Here is a 22,421-nt window from a genome sequence, read left to right as displayed (position 1 = left end):
AGACCACATAGATGAACTTGAGAATTTTCTAATTTTTACTTAATATTATTAACAATAATTAAATTCATTCATTAAAACCATTGTCAACTACAATTGCTTTAAGAGCATAATTCCCAACAGTTTTTGCAAACAATAACTAGCTACCATAAATGCAAGCTCAACCTCTGGTGGACTTGGTCCAAGAAAGGATCAACCAACTTGAAAGAGCATCCAAGCTCCTTCAAGAAGAAAGAATTAAGGACAAGGCTGATGACTCCAATGAGGAGCTCGAGACTTTTGCTCCCCATATATCAAACACCCCAATTCCTTATGGATATAAGATACCCCAAGTGGTGCCCTTCGATGAGACTTCCGACCCATATAGCTACCTGAGTACGTTTAACACTATAATGCAAGCGAGCAATGTCGGATACGAGCTAAGGTGCATGCTCTTTCCAATCACACTCACGGGACCAGTAAAAAACGGGTTCGACAAGTTTCAGAGGCACTCGATGTCGCCATGGAAACAGCTGACTAAAAATTTCAAGAAGAAATTCATGGCCATGGTGAGTGTTAAGCCCGAGGCCTCAGCATTGACTAATGTTAGGCAGCAACCAAGAGAGTCATTAAAAAGCTACATGGCGAGATTCAACATAGAAGTGGCACGAGCTCGAAATGTCGATGACAGTGGTCATCTCATGGCAGTATGAGCTACAGTATTGCCAGGGAGTCCCTTTTGGGATGTCATGCAAAAGGAACTCGTGAGGACAATAACCGAGTTCAACAACCAGGCTCAAAGGTTTGTCAATGTAGAAGAGGCGAGGTCGGCATTAAAACTGACTCCCCAACCCATAATAACTACAACGACGAACGTTAACTCAACCTCAACCTCGACTACACCCTCAACGTCACGGCCCTCAGGATATAACCCTTCAAAGAGAAAGAAGAATAAAGGGAATAACTCAGAGGCGGATGGGGTTAAGAAGAAAAAAGGATATAAATACTTCTCCATATACACAGTTTATACCGAGCTTACATATACTCAGTAGAACATTTTTATCGCAAATGAGAATCAGGTCCCTTTTAAACGACCTGATCCGATGCGAAATCAGAAGTCTAACTGGAATAAAGTGGGGAAGAAGAAAGAGTATATATAGGCAAGAGGAATTGTAAAAGGGCAAACAAATCAGAGGCCTTGATCGAAGTTAAAAGGTGATCTAAGTGATCACATTTGATTCCAAAAAGTTGGCGGCAAAAAGAGAATAGGAAAGGACATGAGCAGGTAAAAGGGTACTCAAGTACTCTCGGTAAGCAATCCCCTGATGACACGTATCCACACTCGAGTGTGGTAGGTGGGCACGTTTTCCGAAAGTGAAGTTCAAAAGTTTCCTTCTCAGAGGATTCGAACCAACACTTTTGAGGGGGAAAAATGTTACACCAAAATTTTGAGAATAACTAAATAGCCTCGAAATGTAGGCTCAAAAAGAGTGAGCTCGAAAAATAATAAATGTTGGCAGTACCCTTGTACAAATTGTCAAGTGGTCCCAAATCCGTTATTAGCACTCGAGCACGAGTCGCAGGCTCGAAGACACCAACCTTCTCCAAGGGACGAGTTCGACAAAATCATTGGATGAGGAGGAGGCTATAACTGAAACGATGAGCTTGAAGCCAGGTCAATCTCGAAAGCGCATCAGGTCAACGATCGAGCTTAGTGACGCATTTTGCACATGAAGACTGTTAGGAAATCCATATTTAATAAGGAGTAGTTATTATCATATATTAAATCCTTATTGTCATGGGATATTATGTAAATAATGTATTTATTGTATTTATTTCAAATTTATTTGATTGATTGTAACTTCCCTGAATTAAAAGAAGATATTCTCATAACCAGGTCTATAAATAGTCTGGAGTAATTCATTTGTAGGGACACACAAAATTGTACTAGAGAATACTCTCCAAATTGCTTTCCTTTAAAGCTTGGAGAGAGTAGTGAGAATAATAGTGACTCGTGGACTATACAGATTTTAATTACTGAACCACGTAAAAAAACCTCTGAATCCTTCTACTTTTTCTACTTTTTTTGTTTAGCGCTCTTCATAATTAAGTTGACGAAAAACGGCGTCAACAAACAGTGACTCGTGGACTAGGCAGATTTTAACTGCTGAACCACGTAAAAAACCTCTGAATCCTTCTATTTTTTCTATATTCTTGTTTAGAGCTCTTCATATTTAAGCTGACAAAAAACGACGTCAACAATAATTAATATTAATAACTACATTATCTCGATTATCTTGATATTATTAATTTTTATTATGTTTATGCTTATTTATTTCATACATTTTTTTAAACATAATAGTGTACATAATGTTATATAAAAAATTACAAAATAAAAATAAATATGTACATGATAAATATTGGTAATTTCGTGATAGTTCAGTTATTAATATTAAAAAATATATAGGTAATAATTTTTTTAATGAAAAATTAATTTAATTTGTAAAACTATGAAATATTTTTTAAATGTAATAAAAATATATTTTTTCAGCGTCATGTATGGTTTTGTCATAAATTAAGTGGTTAATTTTTTTTTTAAGAATGTTTCACCAATTTTTATATTTTATTTATGTATTTTGAAAGAAAAAAGAAATAAAAATAGTATTTAAGGATCTAAATGATACGATTTGAAAATGTTGGGACCTAACTGATACAAAATCAACTTTTTGGACCTAAATGTTACATAGTATAAATGTTCGAGGCTACAACTGAAACAAACCCTAATTTTTTAGTTGATAAGTTATTTTAATTTTGAAACTTATAATATTTACAAATATACACAAATTATAGAATGATAAATAATGTTTATTTATATAACGAAATTGATAAGTAAAGTCTTTATATCACCTGTTGAGTTAAAAATAACAAGTGAAATAGCATTAAAAAGAAAATAAGGTTATTGTTGTGTTTTTTAAATTCATACTTTATTTTAATATTTAATAACTGTATTTTTTTTTTAATTTTGTTAAATTTTATTTCAAAAGTAAAATTATTAGTCTATGAAAAAATTTAGTAATTTAAAAAATATATATATAATTTACAAATATATTATTATATTTTAATTTTATAAAAATATAAAAAATTGACAAATTTCTATGCATAACGATAGAAAATAATTTTTTTTAAGAATCATAGATAAAATTCTAGTGGAGAACCAAATAGAATTATATAAGTTTTGAAACTTTCAATTCACACTCTTCAATTTTACTATTAATATAAAACTGTCAACTCTTCAAATTAAATGGTTCTTAGTGTTTCTCAAGAAGAGTGCTGGTAGTTTTTTTTTTAAAAACTTAATTATTTTAATATTTGACGTATGAATTCTATAAAATATATAATAGTACTAGCAAGTCATTATTACAATCTGTTTGTCAAATAATAAAATATGAGAATGTGAAAGAGAGATTAGTATATAAATATAGGGTAATTTTTTGGTAGGGCTCAAAAAGAGCCCTAGCGTAGGGTTCTTTTATGTTTCTCAACCTTTGAACAGTTTTCGGTGTGATTTTTTTTTATGGCCGTGTATATTGTAGTTATTTAGTGCATCCTGCAAATTTTCAGAAAATTCTGAATAATTTACAGTACCGAAAACTAAGTTCAAATATGTTATTTTCCACGCGCATAAAAAAATTAGTCACGTATGCAATAATATGTTTTCGGCACTGTAAATTATTCGGAATTTTCTGAAAATTTGCAGGATGCTCTAAATAACTACAATATACACAATCATAAAAAAAAATCGCGCCGAAAATTATTCAAAGGTTGAAAAACACAAAAGAGCCTACAATAGAGCTCTTTTTGAGAGCCCTACCAAAGAAACCCCTTATAAATATATATTTATTTTGCTTATTATTACAACTTGTTGAGTAAAAACTCAGAACTTAGATTAACCCAAAATTGAGTGAGACTGATCTAAACATCTCAATCTGCCGGTCTTGCCTTTTGCCGGGTAAGTAAAAAATTATTGATAAAATTTCAGTAAAAAGCTAAGGTAGAAAATTGGGTTATTATTTTTCTAAGTGTCAAAAATATAAAATGTTCCTATAGTTGAGGCAAAAATGATGCCCGCCAAAAAAATTTCATACATTTATAACGTGAACATTTTTTCATATCAAAATTATTTTCTTCTTTTTTAATGACAACATAACTTTGTAAGTAAAAATATATAAGTTTATACCTATAGTAATTAAAAGATTTGTAAAGGTATGCCATATGTATAAAAACTAGTAAAAATGTAATCTATAGGTGTGCCAAATGCATTTTTTTTCTTTCTAAAAATAGTATAAATAAAATAAAGGCTTATTAGGATTTTTTTCCTCCCGAATTATTACCACTACCAAATTGTGTCCCTTGAAAAAAAATTTGCTTGTTAAAAATTCTTCCGGAACTATTCACGTTACTGAAATGTGGAACTTCCGTCAAATTTTGCTAACATAATGGTGATATGGCGATACTAGACTGCTAATGTGGATTGCAACATGTATAATTTAAAACTCGGAGGGCACAATTTGGTAATGGTAATAGTTTTGGCGTAAAAATTTTATTTATTCTTTATATTATAAATGAGGCATTAATATAGAAATACCACATCGGCCACCAAACTGCCACATCACCATTCCGTTAGTGAAATTTGACGGAAGTCCCACATTTCAGTAACGTGAATAATTCAGGAGGAATTTTTAACAAGTTGAAAAATTCAGAGGCATGATTTGGATTGGTAATAGTTCGGTAGGAAAAAAATCCTAATAAGCCTAAACTAAATACATGGGAAAAGTGAAATGCCAAACACAAAAAGGGACACAACATTTAATTTTCCAAAATAAGAGATGATATTTCTTATGTATATATATTGTATCTTCGTATTGCTTCTCTATTAGTTTAGTCACCTTCTCATTCCGATTTCACCATTTAAACTAGTGTGAATGTATTACATAATTATCATCTCGTAGCCAGAAAAGGCAAAAAAAAAAAAAAAGTTTGATAAATCAATTTTGGGGAATAAATTGTTGTAGCAATACTCAAAAGTCAAAACATAGAGCACAAATTATTCTAGCAAATCTAAACGAATTAAAAGGCGAGGTTTTGATGAATCAAACGTAACCTTATCTTTACTTAATCATACACTAGTACAAATATATCATTAGTCCATATTTTGAAATATATATTTATATTATGTAAAACTCCCTAACCTCATTCTTTATTTTTGGTGACTAAATCTTTCAAACTGCGATTCCGTTCAAAAATTCACAGTCCAGTTAGTTTTTTTCAATTAATTGCGAGTATGCAGCCATGTGTTCATCTAAAACTAATGTAATATCATAATTTATAAATTATTTTGAATTTAACAATAATTAAATATTATTTAAATTAACTTTTTTTATTAATAATAACAAAAAACGTTATCATTCACTAAAACAAACCAAGTAAATTAAAAACTAAAAAAGGTAAAAGCAACTGATCATTTTCTTTACACTGAACTTGAAGAGCATGCTTATAATACCCTCTGGAACCCCTTGAAGAACTTAAAGAACTTTCGCTTCAATAAGACTATCTTGATTAAGCAGTTCTAAAATCATATGATTCATGGCAAAATCAAGTTTATGTTCTACTATGGTCATACAGAACTCCACAAGTTTATCATGTTGGATGTCCTGATTTGCGGCATGTACACTCAAGTAAAACCTCAAAACTCGAAGAAGAAAGTCTAATGCCATAAAACGATGGATCTATCCCCCACCTCTGCCAAAACCTCATTGTCTGCCCAGATTTCGTCGCTGACCTATAGAAAATCGTCGAAGACCCACTGCGTTAAATCTGTCTTCTCTCACCTCAGTGTCACCCAAATCTCGCTGAAGTCTCGACAGAGACACATCGCCAAGTTCCCTCACCCAAAATTTTCTTCTCGCTTGCTAAGATTTCATCGCGAATCCATTGTCATCTCCACCTTAGTCTGACATTCTTCCATGATTGCCAATCATTTGCTTGCAGAAAAGTGAGAAGGAGATTAGTTGAAATAAGGGACATTCAATTTTTTTTTTCATCTATAGTTTTCTAAATTTATGGTTTTTATGTTAATTTTGGATTAAATGAAACTTTTAAAAGAAATTAAACATGTTTATGTTCTTTTAATTTAAAATGATTTATTTAATTGTAATTATTTTAATTATTAAAATAATTTTTAAATTATGATGTGGACGAGTAAGAGATGACCACATGTGTCTTTGTGACTCCATTTTGGCAACTAACAACAAAAAACTAACTAGACTATAAGTTTGTTAACGGAATGATAATTTGGGAGGTTTAGACACCAAAAATAAAAATCTAGGAAAAATTATGAGGTTAATATGTTCGTATACTATACAAGACAAGAGGAAGCCCATAATGCATGAATTAACAAGAGGTTACACATATACAAATCAATGATTTTTTTTTTTACAAAAAAGTTTATTTGGAAACATAGGATGCCATTGGTGTATCTAATGAAATCTTGTGACTTAATAATAAAATGTCAGGCAGAATCATATTTAAATTATAAAGTAAATAGTTTATGGGGTGCACATGAAGAATATGGTAGTATATGTATGAATTCGTTACTCATAATTGTTTATATTAATTAATTATTAATACATAATAATAAACATGTGTATGTTTCTACTTGTCTTATATAATTATACTGCCGGGTTTTTACCAAACAATTTAGTAAAAAGCGACACAATTAAGAAATATAATTAAGTAGATTTTATTTTGGGGCATGACTCTTTGTAAATTTCTACTTAGATCTAGTTGAGTGCTTATTATACACATTGCATCATTGTGTCTAATAAAATTAGTGGTCTTTCTGTAAAAAGTGCATCTCATATTTTGAATACTTTAATTCTATAATTCTATTGATTTCACCATCTAATTTGGTCAAAATGCCTAGAATTAACTTCTAATCAACCAATTTTATTAGAGAGTTTTCCTTGATTATTTGGTTTGATCACACATATATATGATAGGGGGGAGAATCAACTTTTGTCAGTAGATCTTTAATTATTAGGTCACTCTTGATTGTGAAAATAATAATTATATATTTTCCAAAAGTGGGTAATTTTACTGTTAAAGGCCCAACTTTGCCAGATTTATTCTTGCCTCGGATGAACAAATGCTTTTCTTTTTTTTTTCATTGAAGTTGAAGCTAATAATGTATGTGATTTATATATGGTGTTTTTGGTTGGTAGAAACTAGAAAGGGAAATGATTAACGATATAGGTTTTGTAAGGCTGGACCTAGATGCTAGCTAGACCTATATATTTATGTACTTAAAAAACATGGACACCATTATCATTATTGTCTAATCACATTCTAATTTTGGAACATCAATCTTAGAGGTCCCATTTCCTCTAAATTTGACTAGAGAGTAAAGTACTAAAATATAACAAATAATTAGGCACTGCTTCTTATATTTAAAGTTAATTTATCACTAATTTTTGTAAAAATGTGTATTTAAATTTAGGTAGCGTTCGGTAACATTTAATAAAACCGTTTTCTATTTATTTGATTAAAAATATGAAAACAAAATCCAAAATCATGTTCGGTAATATTATTTGTATTTTCTATTTTTTAAATTTTAATTAAAATTTATTAAATTTTAAAAATAGAATTTTTTCACTTTCAATTTTTTTTTAAACAGTTTTCAATTTTTCCCTTCTTTTTTTTCTTCTTTTCTTCAAATCAACACTTCATATTGTTAAACAAAAAATAAAAATAAAAGTTATCAAACGAGATTGTTATTTTTTGTTTTTAAAAACAAAAACAAAAATAATTACCAAACATATTTTTATTTTTTAAAAATAAAAAAACAAAAATAAAATAATATTTCTATTTTTGTGTTTAAAAAATTAAAATATAAAAATTTTACCAAACGGTAACATACTCATGTTTGGTGATTTAAATTTTTATTAATTATTCATCGTCTAATTAATCTAATAATTGACCAGGCAATTATAAAATAAATGAAATACATTTTCTAACGAGTGTAAATCTGATTTCATAATGGTATATACATATTGAGTGTAATTATGAAGTAATTACTAGATATGTCATGTTTTATTTAACTGTATAAATACGCGATAATCATATAATTAAGATAATTTGAAGAGTAAAATACTAATATATAACAAATAGTTAGCCGTTCTTAAATTCAAAGTTCATTTATGTTGTAAAATTATATAAACATATAATTAAGGTAATATGAAGAGTAAAATACTAATATATAACAAATAGTTAGGCGTTCTTAAATTCAAAGTTAATTTATGTTGTAAAAATATGTATTTAAATAGTATAAGCTTAGTTTGATATATTTAGATTTCTAATAATTAATCACCGTTCAATAAATCTAACAATTGATCAAAATATTGTAGAATAAATGAAATGCATCTCCTAACAATAATAAATATGATCTCATAATTAGGCACTGGTATATAAACATTTACGGCGTGTTTGAATGTTAAATGATAATTATTTTATGATTAGATATAAGCAACATGCAATGCGTATTTACTTAATTTTATTTAGAAAATATATTAATTTATTATTATTATATTTATTTCATTGTCATATAAATTTTAAATAAATAAATAATAGCTTATATTATACAAAAATAACATAAACATATTAGAAAAAATTAAACCAAATTAGATACATATTTTTTAGAGTTTATACTTTTTTGGATCCTGTGTTTTTTCTCATTATTTGTTTGGACCCTGTGTTTTGACAAATTACTTTTTGGACCTTATGTTTTGTAAAATGGTTAAAATAGAGTCATAAACCTGATTTTGGTAAATGTTTTCTCAACTAAAATCACAAATAATTTACCAAACTAATAATTCAGAACAAAAATAAAATTATTCTGCTTAAAAATTGTGTTGTTATATTCAATTTTTTCTTCATCAAAATTGAGTTTAGGGTTCTATTTTAACTATTTTACAAAACATAGGGTCCAAAAAGTAATTTATCAAAACGCAGGGTCCAAACAAATATGTATATTTATGTCTTACTTCACTATTACATATATGTTTAGATAAACAAAATATGTTAAATGACAAAATAAATAATTAATAAAATAAAGAAAATAAATTTAAGCACTTAAATATTTTTCGATTATAGTTTTGAAAACATAATTGATAGAGTAATTTAAATACTTTAATATGAAATTATAAACTATGGGTTGAGAAATTATTATCACTCATTTATTACTTATTATTTTGTTTTTTAATTTATTTATCTTATTTAAATGATTTTATTACGTTTTATTTATTTAATATATTTATCTTATTTAGATAATTTTAAAACTAACAGTGTTATAAAATAATAAAAAAAATATTAATTCTAACGGAAAACAATAATTTCTGTTAAACTCACATTTATAATATATAAAGAAATTATATTATTATGTATGACAAAAGAGTTAATAATTACACAATAAATTTATATTAAGTAATTTTTTTTACTTAAAACTGATATTATTTAGTAATCATGTAATCATACTCAATTACATAATTATTATGTAATTATTTAGTTAAACAAACTTGTTAAATCTAATTAAAATTTAGATAATAAAAGTGAAAACTATTGAAATTTCAAAGATTTTTTTTATCAAAAAAGGTCACACATGACATTGTCAACCAAATGCATAGCCAAATTTTATATATAAATATTGAACTGCCAACTAATTGACAAGTACGTGTGAACGTGTTCGGCACCTTACCACGGCCGAGTTGATGACGGAAGAACAGAGCAAACATTTGTGTGTGGGAATCATTATTAGAGACTAGATAGAGATAATTCATAGTTTGTATTTGTAACTACTACTACTACTACCTCTATAGTAAATAATTAACTGAATGTCACATGAGTTTTGAGCCTCATATAAATTAATATATATATTTATAAAAAATTGGACTTATATATTTTTATACCCTGTATTTTGTCTCATTACTTGTTTATATTTTATATTTTGATAAATTACTTTTTAGACTCCGTATTTTCTTAAATAGTTCAAATAGACCCCTAAATCCGATTTTGATCAAAGTTTTTTGAACTAAAATCACAAATAATTTATCAAACTAACAACTCAGAACAAAAATATAGTCATTCTGCCTAAGAACTGTGTTGTTATACTCAATTTTTTGTTCATCACAATTAGGTTTAAGGGCCTATTTGAACTATTTTACAAAATACAGGGTCCAAAAAATAATTTGTCAAAACACAAAGTCCAAACAAATAATGAGTCAAAACACATTGTCTATAAACCTTAAAAAAAAATTATCAAATATTTTTGGGAGTGGTGAGTCGAGGGATTTCTTTTCCAACAGTAAAAATATTTCCCACTGTTGCAATAATAATAATTAATAGATGAGTTGTATATCTATATGTAGGTGTGTACTTACTGTACTCTCCAATGGTTCAATGACCGAGGGAGCAAGACTATTTACAATGGGGCAAGAAAATATATATTATTACACACCATATGTAAATATAATTGTAAAAAGCGTGTTATTGAAAATATCATTTTTATTATAGAAAATAAAAAGAAAAATATATGTAAAATGTTAAAAAATAACTAATAATAATAGTAATCAAATGGGGTCACCACTCCCCCACTTGTTGCCTTGTCCTCGTACTCTCCATAAAAGAATTTCACAATATTTGTTTATGTATAAACGAAAATATATTGAATTTGAGATCACAAATCCAATCTAAATTAGTTCATCGTAACATGTGATTAATTGTTATTCTCTCCGTTTTTACTAAACTTCAATTTTTCATATTTAAAAAAAAAATTAAACATAAACTTTTATTATATTTCAATTTGAGAAAATTATTTTTATCTTTAATTTCCTAGTAAAATAAATTCTTACATTAACCAAAACTCCAATTTTTATTCTTAATTCTCCATTTTTATCGTATCTTTCACCCAATTTCTGTCACGATAATCATAAAATAATAATATATATCTCCATAGGTTTTTTTAATAAAAAATTACACGAAATTCATTAAAGACCAAACATTTTAAAGGGGGGAAAATCTCAACCCGATAATAGTTGATACTCTGAATATGAAGATTAAAATAAAAATAAAGACTTTACACATAAATATATTTTGACATAATAAGTTAGAAGAACTAACTATTATTATAGTTTCTCATAAATTATTCCCACAATTTTGATATTAATTAAATAAAAATAATAATATTATGTATTAGTGCGATGATAAAAATATATATAAATAATATATAAAAGTAACATGATAATTTTATAATTAAATCTCTCTTCATAGTTTTAGTTATTCTTTTTTTAAAAACAAAATAAAAAATATATCATTCATAACTTACCAAACAACTCTATTTTCTTGTTTTCATCCTTCTTAAGATACTTTTGGAAAGTGATTATGTAATTGAAATTGAGTGTAATTTAGAGTAATTAATCAATTTAGCGTGTTTGTGTAATCATATAATTTCACAAGTAATTGATGAGTGTAATTACTTATTATTATTAATTTTAAATATTATTTATTACATAATATTATTTTTTGTGTAATTACTAACTGTTTTGCTAAACATGACAATATAAATTCATAAGACCATCTTCAATGCAGATATAAATTTTATGCCAAATTTGGCCCAAAAAATGAGTCAATGTTATATTTGGTTCAATATTTGCAATTGTGCTCCAATGCACAAGATGCAAATTAACAAAAAAAAAATCAACAATTCATTTAATATTTATTGATAATATACACAAATTATATATTTTTTTTCCATTTTTTATTGTAGAAAAAGTGAATAAAAATAATAATATGGTTAGTCATTAATTGCTCACTAATAAATTAGTGGCAATATAGTAAATAAAAATGTGACATTTATTGCTGGGTCAAGTTTGACCCATGCTATATCTTGTGTCAAATTTGTCACAACTTTTAGCGTGTCAAATTTGACACACTTTTTAGAACATCAATGGAGTTATATTTTTATTAAAATGTGCTAAATATAATAATGCATCACACTTTTTATACCCCATTGAAGATGCTCTGAGTAATTAACACTTGACATCCAAACACACATTGTATTTTAAAATATAGTGTAATTACTCGAATATGTAATTATTACTCTAGTAATTAGAGAGTTGTTTCCAAGCATACCCTAAGAGTTTTTCCGTGAAAAAATATATGGACATTATAATTCACAATTATGTAATTACTAAGGTAATAATTACGTATCTTAGTAATTATACAATATTTTACAATACAAGGTGTGTTTGGATGTCAAAAGGTAATTAATTATGATTTTCTATTGTCATTTTTTACAAAACAGTTAGTTATTATATAGAAAAAAATATTATAAAATAAATAAAAATTGATAGTAATTATTAATTACACAGTCTAATTACACAAAATTCTCATGAAGTTATGAAAATTAGAGAGTGTAGTTGGGACCCTTCAATTACCTCAAATTATATAATTACAGTGTAATTACATGGTAGGGCAAACACACTACGTTGAGTAATTACTCTAAATTATATCAAATTCTAATTATATGGTGACTTTCCAAACGCAACTTAAACAATTAGTTCTAAATTTGAAACTCATAAATCTAAATATATATTAAAGCTTAATGGCTTAAACGAGCATGAATGTATTTGTTGAAAATATTTAAGAATAATATTAAAATGTGATAATTAATTAATTATATTAAATTAAGTAATTTAAAATATGGTAATTTGATTGAAAATTGAGCTATAGTATTATTTTATTAAATAAATAACATTTTTGTCCCTGAATTATAACGGCCACATGATCGTGCCCCCGAATAATTTACGATGTTAAAAATCTCCGAACTATGCACGTTATTGAAATATGAGACTTTTGTTAGATTTCATCCTATGTGGCTAACAAATTAATGATGTGACATTTTGTTTGTTGATGTGACACTACCATATGTAGAATAATTATCAATTTTGTTTCCCAAACTTTGAATGCTACCAAATAATACCCATTTTATTAAAAAAAATATTTAATAATTGAATCATTAATAAATTAAAATTTTAATTAATAACAAATAACTCATTTTTACTTTTATTTTTCTTTTCTTTTACAATATAAAATAAATCTATTTTATAATGAAGATTTAAAATAAATATTAAACAAAGAAACAACTTTTAATTAAAGATGATGACGAATGACGAATGATTTAAATAAAAAAAAAATTTTAATTTAAGAGGAGGAGGACGAAGGGAACAAACTTTGTTTTATGAATTATTTTCAATTTTTATTTTAAGATATATTTATTTTATATTGTAAAAAATTAAAAAAAATATTTGTTATTTATTAAATTTTTAATTTTTGAGTATTTGAAAATTTATTTAATTAATTTGAAACTTTTAATAATTTTTTATTTTATTTTAAAGATATAATTATTATTTTTAAGAAAAAAATAGGTTTTCTTAAAAAAAAAATTAAATTATTTTTAATAAAAATGACACAATTTGGTAATGGTAAAAGTTAGTGGGACAAAATTGTTAATTGTTTTATATATGACAATGTCACATTATTTACCAGTTAGCCACTTAGGATAAAATCTAATAAAAGTCTCATGTTTGAGTAACGTGCATAGTTCGAGAGAATGTTCAACATCTTGAATCATTCAAGAGGTACAATTATACAATACTCATAGTTCGGGGTGTAAAAATATTATTGATTCTATTTTATTTGTAAATATGAGTTCTTTCAAGAAGAAAAATGATTTAATATTGTATGTTTTTTTAGGGAAATTTAATATTTTATTTAAGAAAAAAAACAAGATTAAATGATATAATTCACGTGTCGATTGAATCATGACAATGAATTTATATCGATAATTAAGAAGAAAATAATTGATCATAAGTTTTATTGTAATGATTTGTTGAGAATAATAAAAAATCGATAGTGAATGAAGTTATTCATTTCATGGTTGAGTTAAAGCCATCAAGAAAATACATAGCTTTAAATAAGGGAAAGAAAACATTTATTCACCGTAAATTAAGACTACTTTCTTTTATTGGAGCTGAAAATTGAGAATATTCGAGTATATTACAAGAATTTATATATATATATAACTGTACATATACATTATATATATTTTTTGTACTCCAAAAAAATAAAAATAAGGCTGAGAGGGAAAATATAGAAAGTGACGTGGAATTTGGAAAGGGCAGTTGGTCAAGCGACGGTATGGCAAATGAGTGTGGATGTTCCTCTGCTGTCACCATCTATGTCACTCGGCTCGGCTCGGCTGAAGAGGGAGCCGCTGAGAGAATATTCTTATGAAGTTTGGAGCCAACGCCAGTGTGAGCCGTGAAGTTGATCGGCGCGTGGTGTGCTTAGCTGGAAGCCGATGGAGAGAGAGATCCTTCTTAGGGTTCTCTGAATGGCCCAGCTGGCACGGCACTCCGCACATGGCCAGCTGCTACTGTCTCCAACTCACACCTCACTCACTCTCACTCTTTTTTACATTTATCTCCCTACACTTTTTTCAAATTTACTTCCATGTCCTTCCCATTTTTTATTTTATTTTATTGTTTTTTCTTAATTCAAGGTTAAAGTAAGAAAATAAGACATTTGTTTATTTTAATCACGATATGTTTAAATACAATAGAAGTTTATAAGGAAGGAACATGTTTATAAATTAAGAAGGTAAGTATTGTATCTCAAAAGCAATTATTTGTATATTACATACAAGTTTAGAATTAATGGATTGCTAATGGGGCCTATTATTGTTTTTCTAGTTGATTCATTAGGCATCATATAAGCTTTTAAGTGTATATGACTTTTAGGACAGAAAGTTGATTGCATAGTCTCCACCAACAATACCACAACCATATATATGGAAAAAAGCATAACCAAAAACTCCTTAAACAGAGACAAAAAATTTACTTTTCAAGAAATTTGTTCTACAAATTGGGCCTTCTATTTAGGCTGGTGGTGTGGTGTAGTGGGGATAATATTTTGAGCAATTAAGGGATATTAGTTGTCAATGAAAATGTCACACTTTCAATTATTTAACTTTATGTAGCAAACCCATTATTCTTATTATTATTTTCCAAGAAATAAAATCAACTTCTCCATATATTATTATTATTGTACAATCATCCAATAAAAAAAGAAAGAAAGAAAGGGGTAGAATGGTAAATGAGGAGAGCATCCTAGAAGTAGGGGGGTGGGAGGGAATATGTAAGAATGAAAGGGGTGTGAAAGGAAATAAGTTAAATTGGGTAAGTAGACGTAAGCACAATCATTAACACTCCCCTAATCGAAAGGGCAGCTTCCAACATCATCCCCAAGACTGCCAGCTCAGCCAAGACATTTTAGTGGATTTCTGGAATTTTTTTTCTTTCCAAAATATAAATTATTTTTCTTAAAAAAAAACTAAATGCTTTTAATTGGGATTTTTTTGGGATAACAACCCTTGATCAAGACACTTTTATTTTATACGACAATCCTACAAGATTGCCATTTTTCTAGTAGAAGAAAATGAGAATTAAAGCATTTTAGAGATTTTTTTTTATTTTTTTCCAATCAAAAGATGATAAGTCTGACTAGTGTATTTCGTATAGTACAAAACTCCGTTGTACACTACATCTACAAGTAAAATAAGTGTTATTACAATAATTTAAAAATAAAATAGTTTATATTATTTATACTAAAATATTACACATATTTATTCGATACTTTTTTTATATAACTAACTATATTTATTTAAAATAATTTTCCTGTAATAAAATGATTCATTACATAAATATATAATATTTTAGTGTAAATTATCATTACTAATTACTTGTAATATACTAGATTGAGGGGACTATATCCGAAGGTGTATTTTTAACTTTGAAGTGCAATTTTTAAAAAATAATAATTATTATTTATAGAATTTCAGTGTATGATAAAAAAACATTTGTCACTTTTTAAATATCTTCTTTTATTTGAGTAACGAAATAAAAAGTAGAAAAGAGTGCCGAACAAGTTTTAATTTTTATTTAGGGTTATTTGTAGCATAAATATCTAACATTTTATACTTGTTATAATTAAATATTTAATTTTTTTTATGACAAAAATACATAATATTCAATATATATTAAAGATAAATAGTTTATTTTTTTGTGGTAAAAATATATAAAGTTGTTAAAATATTATTTTTGTTAGTACCTCTTGTATTGGACTGGTTAAACATGTTGACTAAACAGACATTTGTCACTCTATAATTGGTCTATTTTATTTTTTTTAAATATTTTAAATTAGAAAAATGAATTAAAAAGACATCTTAAATTAATACAAATTTAAAAATACATATTTTGATGACAAAAATACATAAATTACATAGTGGTAAGTCAACACTTAATAATTCTAACATAATAGGTACTAACAAAAGCAATATTTTAGCAATTTTATGTATTTGTGCCGCGAAGAAAAAAAATTAGATATTTATCTTTTAATATATATTGAATATTGAGTATTTTTATTGTAAAAATAAAAAATTAAGTATTTAATTGTAAAAATTGTAAAATATTAAGTGTGTATGATGCAAATATACTTTTTATTTATGATTAATAAAATAGTGTGAAATTGTTTTATATTTAAAAAATAGTGTCATAAAAGTAGATTTATATTTAAACTGTTTTATCCGTCATTTTTATGACAGTAAGTTGTAATATTATTATATAAACGACGGAAATGCGAGAGACTATCATTCTAATTACTAAAAAGGATTAAATTTGTTAATTTTTATTACTTACTAATCAGAAATTTAAAACAATTGCAACTATTTTGATTTTAATTAAACAAGATTCTTAACTGATTAATTTGTGACATTACATAAAGGGTTTTTTTATGCTATAAATCAACTTAATCCACAATTTCAATATTTATTATTCATTGATGTGGTGATTTTCAAACCATGATTTATTTTCTATTTGATAGGCTTAATATTTAAACGATATCACATGCACACAATAATTTAATTTTATTTGACTCTCACAGAAAAGTATAAAAGATCGAACACATTCTATAATTATCATTGGCCCCTGAACATGTGAAAAATTAATTTCCAAGTATATTTACAAATATAATAAATTTTATTTTCTTCATATCACTAAACTAATGATTCTTTTACAAAGTGATTAAATAGAACCTAAATTAGTTGAGACATATGTATACACATAATCAAATTTAAAAGATATAATTTAGAATTAATTAATTTCTAAACTTGGAAAATGGATAAGAAGTTATCTTTTCTTTGTATGAGTCATCCACACACATGTGTAATTTATAATTTTATTACCATAATAATAATAATATTGAGTTTCCTCAAATTAAAAAATAACAGGAAATAAAAAGAGAAAAAGAGAGGAGGGAGAAGTAGAAGAAGAAGAAGAGGAGGGTTGAGTACGAGTTGAGGAGTTAAACACAGCCATGTACTGTCTCTCGTGAAGAAGCTGCACTTCTAAAAAGATTACATTTTTATTTATTTTTTTTCCAAATCTCATAAAAGAAAAGAAAAAAAAACTGAGAAAAATTCTTTGCTTACTTCTTTTACATCACGGGATCCATCTCCTGTGTCTTCTCTTTTTTCGTATCCCTCTGTCTTTCTTTTTCTTCTTCTTCTTCTTCTTTGAGACTCTCACATTCTTTCGGAAGAGAGAACTAGATTCTTAGATAGATATAAAGAAACAAAACCGAACCCAGAAACAGCTTTTACTTTTTATTTTGTTCTTTTATTTTGGTTGCTGTTCTTGTAGTTCAAGATATATATATTTATATTTATACTGTGGAAAAAAATGTCGCATGCTGGGAAATCAATACAAAAAATGGGTTTTGATTCTCTGACAAACAGGTTTAGAGATGCCTTGAGCTGCCGTGGCAATGGTAGTGAGAATGATAACAAGCCGGACTTTAAAGAGCTCGATCTGGGCTCACCCGTTTCGCCCTTGAGAACTCGGGTTTCGGTTAATGCCGCCGGCGGCGGCGGTGGTGGCGCTACTACTTCGAGTAGCAGCTCGAGCTCTTCAGGTTCGGCTTCGGGTAAAACTAACAATGCCCAATTGGGTAGAAGATCCACCGATGGTAAAGCCAAAAACCACTCCGGTGAGCTCTCGTTCTCGTCCGAAACCAGTCCGAGCGTGCCAGAGAACCATCGATCTGCTTCCGCGACGCGTAATTTCAAACCCGGTCATCGGAGATCGGTCTCGGCTGGGCCCCCATTGATCTACGCTGGTGGAAGCTTTAGCGCCATTAGCAGTGCTAACAATGGTGGCGGTGGTATTGGTGGTGGAGGTTGTGGGAACTCCGCAACTTCGTCCCCTTCAAACTCCGGCAGCACTATTTTCCCGAGCGGCAATATTTGTCCCTCTGGGAAGGTTTTGAAATCCGGAATGGTGTCTAGAACCGCCACTAAGACTGATGTGTTGGGCTCTGGTACTGTGAACTACGGCCATGGAAACATCATGCGGGGCGGCGCAAAATTGAGCGGCAGTGCCGTAGAATCGAACGCCACCGTTGGCGGTTCCGTGAATGTACAGTTTTCCGGAGAACCAGCGAAGAGGATATTGGCGAATTCTGATCCAGAGGAGGTGAAAAAGGCAGGGAACGAGCATTATAGAAAAGGATATTTTGTGGAGGCATTATCGTTGTATGATCGTGCTATTTCATTGTCACCGGAGAACGCCGCTTACCGGAGTAACAGGGCGGCGGCATTGACGGCGCTTGGGAGATTGGGGGAAGCGGTGAGGGAGTGTGAGGAGGCTGTGAGGTTGGACCCTGGTTATGGGAGGGCCCACCAAAGGTTGGCTTCTCTCTATCTCCGGTAAGTGTCAGAAACAGTGGGGAAGAGTTTCTCTTGATATTATCTTTTCTTATCTTATATCTCTTACTCATGTTTTCTAGGAAATATATTTGTTTATTTTGATTCCTTTTTCTTCGATTAATGTGATTGGTTTATGAAATCCTTGATCTAAACTGTTGTGTTGTTTTACTTGTTGGTTTTGGTGCATTTCATATGGCCTTTTTCTCATTTGTTGGTTATCGTTTTCCCTGGTTTTTGTGTCATTTTTTTCTTTATTTATTCCTCTCCTACTAATTGGATTAAGTATTGACGTTGCTACTAGTAGTAGTAATGAATAAATTACCGTGCAACAATTACTTGTCTATATCAACATCTCAAAGTAAATATTTGCATCTATCTAATACAAGGATTTGAAAGTTAAAAAGTTCTTGCACTAGATCTTTTGGGGTTATTTGAATTAACCATTAACTTGAATCAACTACAGCATTGGGCAGGTTGAAAATGCACGCTGCCACCTCTTTTCTCATGGCCAACTACCAGATCAGTCTGAATTGCAGAAGTTGAAATCAGTGGAGAAGCATTTAAAACAATGCGCAGATGCCCGAAAGCTTGGTGATTGGAAGAGCGTGATAAGGGAATCAGATGCGGCCTTGGCAATTGGGGCTGATTTCTCTCCTCAGGTATAGAAACCTCATTAGAAAGCTTAAGGTTTCTTATTGATGATGATGTCCAAAACAAATTTTAAACTACTTTAACTCATTAGACTGCATTTCGCAGCTTTTTTCTTGCAAAGCAGAAGCCTGTTTGAAGCTTCATCAACTTGAAGAAGCAGAGTTAAGCCTCTCAAACATTCACAAGTTCGAAGATTACCCTTCTTCTTGCTTACAATCCAAGTTTGTTGGCATGGTTGTGGAAGCTTATTTGCACTTTGTTCGAGCGCAAGTTGATATGGCATTGGGAAGGTAAGCTCAAAAGCATTAACTCGAGTAAGCAAAACTAGTATTGGGTTTTGGATAAGTAAGAACGGGTAGTAGATTTCTTGCAGGTTTGAGAATGCTTTAGCAGCAGCAGAGAAGGCTGGCCTTATTGACTACAGTAACCTTGAAGTTTCAAGGGTGTTAAAGAATGTGAAAATGGTGGCAAGAGCTCGTTCTCGTGGTAACGAACTTTTCAGCTCTGGAAGATTTGCGGATGCTTGCTCAGCTTACGGTGAGGGCTTAGAATATGATGTTTCCAACTCTGTTCTATATTGCAATAGAGCTGTGTGCTGGTCTAAGCTTGGAATTTGGGAAAAGTCCGTTGTGGATTGTAACCAAGCACTCAAGATTCAGCCAAACTACACCAAGGCCCTTCTTCGCAGGGCTGTCTCAAACGCAAAGGTAATTAGCTCGTTCTTCTAACCATGCTCAGTGAGTTTGCTATTAGTCATTGCTTGACTGTTTGACATTTTTTTTTACATAGCTCGAACGATGGGCAGAAGCCGTGAGAGATTATGAGGTCTTGAGGAGGGAACTTCCTGGAGACAATGAAGTTGCTGAGTCTCTTCACCGTGCTCAAGTTGCGCTGAGGAGATCTTATGGAGAGGGTTTACAAAACAAGAAGTTCGACGGGGAAGTAGAGGAAATTTCTAGTCTAGATAAGTTCAAGGCTGCAATTTCTGCACCTTGTGAGTTCAACCCCTTATTGTTCACATTGGCTTTCATACAAATCTTCCCTTTTGACTGAAAACTAACTCGAAAAACTTTCAGGTTTCTCGGTTGTTCATTTCAAGGTCTCAACCAATGAACAGTGCGAAGAAATATCGCCATTTATAAACATGTTGTGCGTTAGATACCCTTCTGTTAAATTCTTCAAGGTAATCAAATTCATTGCAGCAAGCCAACTAATTTAGTCTTTAAAGAAAGTCTGCTTAGTGTATGATATTTTTTTTCCTCGTTGAAGTTGAGAAATAATCACACACACACATATATGTAAATCTGAACTCGTTTTGTTTTCAAACTATGTTTTTAGTAGACTCAAATGGGGGACATAAGCGCAAGAGCAGTGGAAGAAGGATCTCATACATACTTAGTACCCTGAAAAAAACATTATAGTGTCATCTGTTTCGAATACAAAGGTTTTATTAAATTTTGTTCATTGTGTTTGCAGGTGGATGTGGAAGAGAGCTTGACGGTGGCGAAGGCCGAAAATATAAGAACAGTACCAACATTTAAAATCTACAAGAATGGTGAGAAGGTGAAGGAGATGATCCGCCCAAATCACCAGATTTTGGAGGAGTCAGTAAGGAACTGTAGTAATAATAATAATAATATGGCTCTCTAGAAGGCTTGTCCATTTTGGTGTCCTCTTCTGAATATCAACCAATTGGTTTATTTTCATACTAGGATTACTAGTCTTTTTACCTGTGACATAACCAGGTACATAAATTGTTTCATATAGTTTTTTTTTCAACGCACAGAATCCCTTTAGAGAGAGAGAGAAGTAAAAAAGAAAAGGAAAAAAAAAAAGAGAGAGAAGAGAGAGAGAGTAGATTGTTTTAGTTTCACATATTTGGTGGCGGAATTATATATTCTTTCCAATTTAATTTGCTCTGTTGGGTTAATTCCTTCTCCCATTGGATTCCACTCTCTTTTCCAATCTTTAATCTTGTATTTATTTTTTTAATTATAATGTTCCCTCTAGTTGGAATATTTTAAAGAGAAATTATAGGGTTTGGTTGGGTGTTTGTACAAAAGTTAAAAATGTCAAATTTGAGAGAAAACTGGGTCTTAAATATTTGACCTGGTCTCATGAGTGATCCACAGTTTAATAAAAAAAATTGGGATTAAGATGACTTTAGGTGAATTTTAGGTGGGTTTTTCAGGTCAAACATATTTCTTTAAACCAATTTATTAGTCTCCTCAAAATGGGTTTATGTTTTTTTAAACATTTTACTTTGGGGGTGGTTAGTAGTACTTTAGTATTATTTATTCAATTTTTTAAAAAAAAATTTGGACTCATTTTAACTCGATGTTTCTGGAATGAATCATTAATTTTACCTTTTACGTTCCCACCACCAACAACAACCAATTCAATTGCAGCCGACACCATTTTATTTTATTTTATTTATTTGTGTAATTAATTTGCTTATTTTTTTATATCCATAATCTTACCACATTCGTCTGGATCAGTTGGTACATTGACTTTGTAAGCAATTATATCTGGTGTGCTACGTACATGTTCCTAGCTACTTTTAAAAAATGTGCCCTTCATTTAGATTTACAACAAAACCTTTTTTTCTTTCACTTTTAATAATAATAATAATAATAAAAAGACTAAATTATACCTTCCCGGCCCAATAAGATGTTTGAATTTAATAGTTTGTAATTATATATTTGTTGTTATTTTTATATATAATTAATAAATTATTTGAAAAATGTATATGATCATTGATCTCCAACTTATATATATGTTCAATTCTTACATCCAGGAAAATTTGAAAGAATAGAGTACACCTTGAACATTATATATATATATATATATGTGTGTGTGTGTG

At 29.2% G+C, this 22,421-nt stretch overlaps 1 protein-coding gene across 1 annotated transcript; it reads left to right on the top strand.

The window, feature by feature from the left end:
* Positions 1-17,458: 17,458 nt before the first annotated feature.
* Positions 17,459-21,500, top strand: LOC133817388 (inactive TPR repeat-containing thioredoxin TTL3-like). Its single transcript, XM_062249892.1, has 7 exons — positions 17,459-18,907; positions 19,371-19,566; positions 19,664-19,848; positions 19,932-20,265; positions 20,348-20,552; positions 20,635-20,741; positions 21,035-21,500. Exons 1-7 carry the CDS (start codon positions 17,883-17,885, stop codon positions 21,206-21,208), a joined length of 2,226 nt encoding a protein of 741 aa, XP_062105876.1. The 5' UTR covers positions 17,459-17,882; the 3' UTR covers positions 21,209-21,500.
* The last annotated feature ends 921 nt before the right edge of the window (positions 21,501-22,421 follow it).

The sequence above is a fragment of the Humulus lupulus genome, chromosome 2, assembly GCF_963169125.1.
Source record: "Humulus lupulus chromosome 2, drHumLupu1.1, whole genome shotgun sequence".
NCBI lineage: Eukaryota > Viridiplantae > Streptophyta > Magnoliopsida > Rosales > Cannabaceae > Humulus > Humulus lupulus.
The sequence above is the reverse complement of the archived record's forward strand: the minus strand, read 5'-3'. Positions and strand labels throughout refer to the sequence as shown.